Source organism: Nicotiana tabacum, chromosome 6 (genome assembly GCF_000715075.1).
Source record: "Nicotiana tabacum cultivar K326 chromosome 6, ASM71507v2, whole genome shotgun sequence".
Taxonomy (NCBI): Eukaryota; Viridiplantae; Streptophyta; class Magnoliopsida; order Solanales; family Solanaceae; genus Nicotiana; species Nicotiana tabacum.
This window is the reverse complement of record NC_134085.1, coordinates 33,527,209-33,534,210: the sequence shown is the minus strand read 5'-3', so window position 1 is coordinate 33,534,210 and position 7,002 is coordinate 33,527,209. Positions and strand designations below refer to the sequence as shown.

At 35.4% G+C, this 7,002-nt stretch overlaps 1 protein-coding gene across 3 annotated transcripts; it reads left to right on the top strand.

Moving 5' to 3' along the window:
* The first annotated feature begins 1,843 nt into the window (after positions 1-1,843).
* On the top strand, positions 1,844-6,733 carry LOC107818843 (adenylyl-sulfate kinase 3). Of its 3 annotated transcripts, none has more exons than XM_075254672.1 (8): positions 1,844-2,162; positions 3,050-3,128; positions 3,284-3,432; positions 3,725-3,874; positions 5,280-5,398; positions 5,469-5,553; positions 6,061-6,107; positions 6,227-6,733. In XM_075254672.1, the coding sequence occupies exons 2-8, from the start codon at positions 3,076-3,078 to the stop codon at positions 6,326-6,328; spliced, it is 705 nt and encodes a 234-aa protein (XP_075110773.1). In that variant the 5' UTR covers positions 1,844-2,162; positions 3,050-3,075; the 3' UTR covers positions 6,329-6,733. The 3 variants fall into 3 exon arrangements, with proteins under 3 accessions (XP_075110773.1, XP_016500379.1, XP_016500378.1); XM_016644893.2 differs by lacking the exon at positions 3,050-3,128 and adding an exon at positions 2,684-2,844 and having other exon boundaries at positions 1,846-2,162; XM_016644892.2 differs by lacking the exon at positions 3,050-3,128 and having other exon boundaries at positions 1,848-2,162.
* Positions 6,734-7,002: the final 269 nt, after the last annotated feature.

Genomic DNA, 7,002 nt, shown 5'->3' with positions numbered 1-7,002 from the left:
CAAATTGCGGGGCCCTCAGTAAATATTTGCTTTAAAAATTATTTAGACTTCGGGATGGACCGTTTAGTAAAATTCCATGGTCCTACCCAAAATAAATACGCTAGTCGCTTTAGGCGCGCCTTTAATAATTTAATTTCCTTAAACTCGGGTGCACATTGATGTGACCCAAATCCAAATCTCAACGGAGTCAAAGTGTGTCGACGACCACGGGTACATTGATTGTAACGCGGTTCGAGATACATTTTCACAACGTTGCAATTCTTGATAAAAACAGTAAATGATAAAAGTGGTTAAACGTTAAATTTTGCACATAAGTTCACACTTGTATAAAATCAGATAATCAAGCCGAATATAACAGTTGAGCGACCGTGCTAGAACCACAGAACTCGGGAATGCCTAACACCTTCTCCCGGGTTAACAGAGTTCCTTATCCGGATTTCTGGTACGCAGACTGTAATATGGAGTCATTCTTTTCCTCGATTCGGGATTAAAATTGGTGACTTGGGACACCCTAAATCTCCCAAGTGGCGACTCTGAAATAATTAAACCAATCCCGTTTCGATTGTCTTTTAATTGGAAAAAACTCCCTTGCACCCCATCGGGCGCGGGTAAAAAGGAGGTGTGACAATATGTAATTCTATTTTTCACGCAGATACTTTTTCTAGATCAATAAGATATGATAATTAGTGTTTCAGGAAATTTCAGTAACATATTGCTTAATATTATACTTAAAAGTCAGATTACCATAACTAAAATACAAAAAACAGGAACTCGGGTAACGTAGAGGGTAAACTTTTTATGTGGCACCCAATTTTGCACCGCCCATTGAATTTGTATTCATTTTTTAATTTTTTTTAACTAATTCCCAGTTTTTGGATAACTTCAAATATATAAACTCTTCTCTTCTTCTTTTCTGTTGTTTTCTTCTTCTTTGTGCTTAAAGTTTGTTCTTCTTCTTCTTCTTCTTCTTCTTCTTCTTCTTCTTCTTCTTCTTCTTCTTCTTCTTCTTCTTCTTCTTCTTCTTCTTCTTCTTCTTCGCAAAGTGAGTTTGTTAAATTTATTGTTGTTGTTGACAATTTGATGATTAGGATTTGTTCTTTATGATATTTGAAAGTGTTTTCAAATTTAAGCTCATTTGGAGTAGATTTTGGCATTGAATCGTGTGCTGAATTATTGAAAATCGAAAAACAAATTTATGCTTCAGAACTTAGGATTCGATATCTGAATTTGCATTCAATAGATTGCCGTACTTAAGATTCAAGTTACTGAAGTTGCATTTGAAAGATAGAAGTACTTCAAATTTGATTTCTGACGTTGCATTGAAGAGATTGAACCTCTTAAAATTTGAATTTCTGAAGTTGCATCTGAAAAATAGAAGAACTTCATATTTGATTTCTGAAGTTGCATTTAAGAGATTAAACTACTTCGGATCTGAGCGGGTATTCTTTGAAATTTTTTGTGCAATGCAGGTATAACTTCAACGATGACCCCAAAAGTGGGTAGATATGAAAATGCCGCGTAGGAGACTATGGGAGGATTGTTCATACAATCAAACCCCTCCATAACAATCTCATTTGTTTCGATATTTTTGTTATCGAGTACATTTATTATAACATAACATCGATTATAACATATATTATAACATAAAAATCGATTCGACAAAAATTTAGCTTTTATAGTAAATGACTATTATATAAGGATACTATTATAGATATGTCTGACTGTATATAAATAGTCATTGGGCCCGGGCTTAACATCACCAGTGGTAGAAATATTAGTCTTGAAAGAAGAGAGTTAAAAGGGAAATAGACTCATTAATTAAACGTGAAATTAGTTTCATTAACTGAAGGTAGAGTAATAGACTCATTAGTTATCAAAATAAATGCCAGGGCCTGGTGCGTAGCACTTTGGTCAGCAAAACCTACCGTCGTCATTAAATTCCCCGCACAATCTTTGCCATTGCGCTCTTTCACACGTCCTGTCCTCAGTAGGCTCTTTTCCACTGGTGTATTCTCCGCCTTTGTCTCACTAATTGCGTCTACAACTCTACATTCATCAAATTCTCAAGACATATTTACCAGTTTTAATACGCATATCTGCTTGCCCCTTTAGAGCTCATAGTTTTTCTTCACTTTCTGCTTTCTGGGTTCTTCTTTCACAAGGTATTCCAGTTTTACCTTCTCAAGATCTTTTCTTGATCATTTGATTTCTTTATGTGGGTAATGTAAATTGTTTTCCTTGAAGTTGCTTACTCGTTGATTTAGCTTTTCTGCATAATGTGATTTTCCTATTGAGGCTTTCTTGGTTCTTTTGCCTAGAGGTGAATTTTGTTTAGATTTCAGCTGCTTATTTTGTTGTTTTATTCGCTCAAAGATTGGTAAAAAAAGATTGGCTTTTTTGAATGATGTTCTATTTTAGATTTGTCATGAACCCATTTTCCCGGTGGGAAATTTTATGATAAGTGTTATGAGTTTGTGGGGTAAAATATATTTATGCTATACATTTATTTTTCTGTTGTTTACATACAAGATATAGAAGAAAACAATACCTAGATTAGGTTGTTGCATTTCCTTTTCCTTTATGCCATGCTTGTTTATACATTTTTTCTTTGGAAGATAGTAATTAGTAACCAGAAAGAACCTTACAATTCTTATCTGAACTTACTCTGCTCATTTTGCATCAGTAATTGTGTTCTCATTGGATACTATATTTTTTTCGGAAAAAAAAGAAGAAGAAGAGCCTTTCCATCATATACTGCACATTGATCACAGCTTCGTGATCAAATCTACTCAGTCAGATAAGATATCCACCCCTGGCAGCAGTATAATCACTACATCCAGCATGGTGCATCTTTTTCTTTTCTCCTTTTCTGTATTGAAGTACTTTTAGGACCTCTGATTTAACATGGCCAAGATGTAGATATACATTAGCTTTACTGCTTTAGCCATCACGGTTTCCTTCTAATGCTTCTCAACTCATTTTTCAAATGCTTACTTTATGTTTCTCGATAACATTCTTTTCCTCCAAATTGGGCTCATAACTTGTTTAGGTTAGTCTCGAAGAAGTGCTTCTTCAATGAAGATCAGAAGAAAAAGGGGCAATTTAGTTTCAAGTAGTGCTTCTTTAATGTAAGATCGGAAGAAAAAATGAACTTTTCTGGCACTTAGATTCTGAAATTGAAGTCTTTTCTCTTCTTACATCTGTCGAAAGTATTGGTAAATGAGGATGAATTTGTAACCCGTCAAAGAAGTAACTGTTCTGATACACCTAACTGTCTGAATAGGAGGGATAACGCTTTCTGTTTCTTGATGTCTACCTTGGGAAATCCTGCAAACATATTCTGGCATGAATGTCCAGTTGGAAAGGCAGAGAGGGAAAAGCTGCTTAACCAACAGGGATGTGTTGTATGGATTACAGGTCTCAGTGGATCAGGTAGTATTAATTTGCTGTTGCTTATTCCATTTTTGCACTAACCTTGGTGATTTGCATCCTGGAATTAGTCTATACACTCGTTCTTCCCCGAAATTGGAATTGCATTAAGAGGTTGACAAGAAAATGTCTCTCACATATTCATTTGAACTGCCTAAGAAATTGAGGAGAAATTGCCTGTCCCGTATTCAGCTAGATATTTTGGTCAAAAATATTTTGTGGCATTAAATCATTTCAGATTCAATTTTGTAACATATGTCACCATTATTTGAAGATTTGGTCTCAACTTTTGCAGGAAAAAGCACACTTGCTTGTTCCCTAGGTAGAGAATTACACACAAGGGGTAACCTCTCTTATGTTCTTGATGGTGACAACCTTAGGCATGGTCTGAACAAGAATCTTGGATTCTCGGCAGAAGATCGTACTGAAAATATACGTAGGGTTGGTAAGTGTACTTTTGAAGAACAAAGTGAAACTACCATGAGTTTCATGGATTTACTATTGGTTTAAACTCGAGATGCTTAGAGAACAAACTCTCAGACTACCTGAGGAAAATATGTTGTACAGTTGTTTCAGTTGGACTCTAGTGATGAGGTTAATGATTAAACGTCAAGCCATTGATGAAAGGAGTCTTTCACAACAAAACCCGGCTCAACTCCAACAAGATCAAGCTCGACTCATTTATTTATCATATGATCTAAGCTTGCTCAAATTTTCACTCAATATTAAATGCGCCAAGCTTGGATAAGCTCGGTTGAATTGTCCAAGTTTGTGAACAATTCATTTTAAAGTCTGTTATATGTCTTTATAACCAGAAAATCCTTTGGATATTATTATGCTAATTTATTTCCTAATATTTAAAGTGAAAAGATCTCAATATTCTATTTCTGATCTTGAGTTGTGGATATATTGGAGTAAGTGCGAATGCAGTTTTTGATACATTTAAAATGAGAGCTCATTTGAACTCCAAGGTCATTTAGTTTATCAAGCCAAACTTGAGCTCAAGCGCTACATTAAGTTATTTAGAGTCACACTAGAGCTTAATTTGGACAAGTTTTGAAATCCAAGTCCAGCTTGAGCTTGGCTGGTGGAATTCTGGATTCTCCCTTGGTCATTTGGGACTCAACTCTGCTCAGATTGATTACACCTATAATCAAAAGAAGATATTCAGTCTTCAAATTTTCCAGGGATATCTACACTTTAGAATTCCTTTTTTTTTTATTGGGATGGGGGGTTGGGGGAGGGGGGGAGTGAGCGAGGAAGGGAAAATTTGGAAGGAGAAAGGAAAAATGATGATTCAAAATTCACCCTTCCTTCATGTCCTTAAAAGAACTGCTGTGCCTAGCATCCCTGAATTATGTAGATAGAATGCAGAGCACAGCTATCATTATAATTTCATGCATTAGATCTGATGTTTACAATCTTTCATTTGAATTATCATACTAGATGAAAAATGTTCATAGGGATCAGAATTGTGGTCGATATCATGAAGAATGAAGAGATACCATCTATGCCAACAGATGATTTTAAGAGTCTATGCAGCTCATCTCTACGTTGAGGCTAATAATTAGTGACTCTTCTGCTAACCACATCTAGAATATCTTGTGTAGTTCGTCATTTATTGTCGGGAAAGTGTGGAAATATATTTGTTGAGCGGAAACAGCTCCAGCCTTGAGAAAACTATGTTTTTATCTTTATTTAACTGTGCAGCTATCATGAAGACAATGACCTAAGTGAAACTAATTTTAGTTTCCCATTCATTTAATTTGAATTTTTCTAGATGTTCTGCATTGACGTATGACATATGTTGTACTTCCTAATTTACCTGTCCTGTTTCTAAAATTTTCCAGGTGAAGTTTCAAAGCTCTTTGCAGATGCTGGATTAATATGCATTGCAAGTTTGATATCCCCTTACAGAAAGGATCGTGATGCTTGCCGAGCATTATTTCCGGATAAAAGTTTTATTGAGGCAAAGTTTCCATACTTTACATTCTTATGGAAATATCTGCAATTTTAACTAATTTTGTTCGACTTTCCAGGTTTTTATGAATATGCCTCTGGAACTGTGTGAAGGAAGAGATCCAAAAGGCTTGTACAAGCTTGCTCGTACTGGAAAGATCAAAGGTTGGTATTAGCTTCAGGGTAGTAGCCTATACAGTTTCCATCTCTCTTTGAAATCTGGAGTCTTAAAAAAGGAGAGCAACTCAATTGGTTGTGAAGTCTCATTCATGAGATGTTAGACCCATAGCGGTAAATATCACCTGTGAGGTTTTATTCTGATAAAAACCAGGTGTAATATTTGTGTACTGCTTGTTGCCATGTTTCATGTGGTTAAAAGTTGATGAAACTAAAAGTTCATTAATGATAGGACATTTCTCAGAGGACTGATTTGTCTAGTTCAATTCTATCTTTGCCCTGAAACCAGAATGAAATGTTTTTTCTCCTATGTCGCAACTGGATAATTGGCATCATTTCAGTTGGAGTAACCAAGGGCAATTCTTAAGAATTTTGCTTGCTTGTGTAGATAGCAGATTTACATCGACCTAGGCTGCATTGCTTCAAAACTCTCTTGAAGTTCAGTACCTCAGAGGAAAAGGAACTTCTTATAACTCAGAGCCTTTCGTTTTGCAGGTTTTACCGGAATAGATGATCCTTATGAACCGCCATTGAACTGTGAGGTACCCTGTTACATTCTTTGATTTTAAGTATTCAGATATATCTTAATTTGCTTCTGTGTTCTTGTAACAACTTTTCTTCAGAAACTGACCGACAATTTCTGCGTGGTGGTTTCTGCTAGATTGAAATACAACAAAAAGATGGAGTAGTTCCGACACCACATGAGATGGCTGGGCAAGTTGTCTCATACATGGAGGGCAGAGGCTTTCTGAAAGCTCAGTAACAGGATCGCTGGAAGTAAAATAAGAAAAGACTTGGCACACAGTCAAAGTATCTGCATCTCCTTCAATAACCATATTTATTGTTTAAAATCATCAAGTTTGAGAAGGTAGTTAATGATCATCTCGTATCAGAGACATGGTTAGGAGTATACAGCACATATTTTTTCTTCAGATTAGTTAGATACATAGACGTAAGTTAATGAGTTTGCCTCTCTAGTGCAGTAGGTTCCAGAGATTGTTCCGCAGCTATCTTGCGCTACATGATCACAGGAAATTCCCATTTGTTTTTACTGGGTATATCAAAGGCTGCAAATCACAGGCTGGGTATATTACACGAATCTATATCTATATATAAATATAAAGTTGGGAATGGAGAAGGTGACGTAGCATGTCTCTTTGTCCAAGAATCATATTTATCTTTTTTCTCAATTTTTTGACATTTTCTATTTTTCTATATTTATGTGCTATAGATTAAAATTTCAAAACATCACATCTTATTTACATAGTCTTAGTTACACCTCCCTCCCTTCTTTAGGCTATCTCTTTTTTCAGTTTAGAAAACCAAACGTCCCCATCATTAATACCTCAAATAATTCCACCTTTAATGACTAATGTAACAGAATATTTAACATGCAATTTAATCAAATGATTTAAGCAAATTAAGAAGCAAACATTG

Excerpts from the sequence above, each read along its gene's own strand:
- LOC107818843 (XM_075254672.1), top strand. The coding sequence starts at position 3,076 with ATGAAGATCAGAAGAAAAAGGGGCAATTTAGTTTCAAGTAGTGCTTCT. Across the intron at positions 5,399-5,468 it reads CGGATAAAAGTTTTATTGAG|GTTTTTATGAATATGCCTCT; the intron begins GCAAAGTTTCCA and ends TCGACTTTCCAG. Across the intron at positions 5,554-6,060 it reads TCGTACTGGAAAGATCAAAG|GTTTTACCGGAATAGATGAT; the intron begins GTTGGTATTAGC and ends TTCGTTTTGCAG.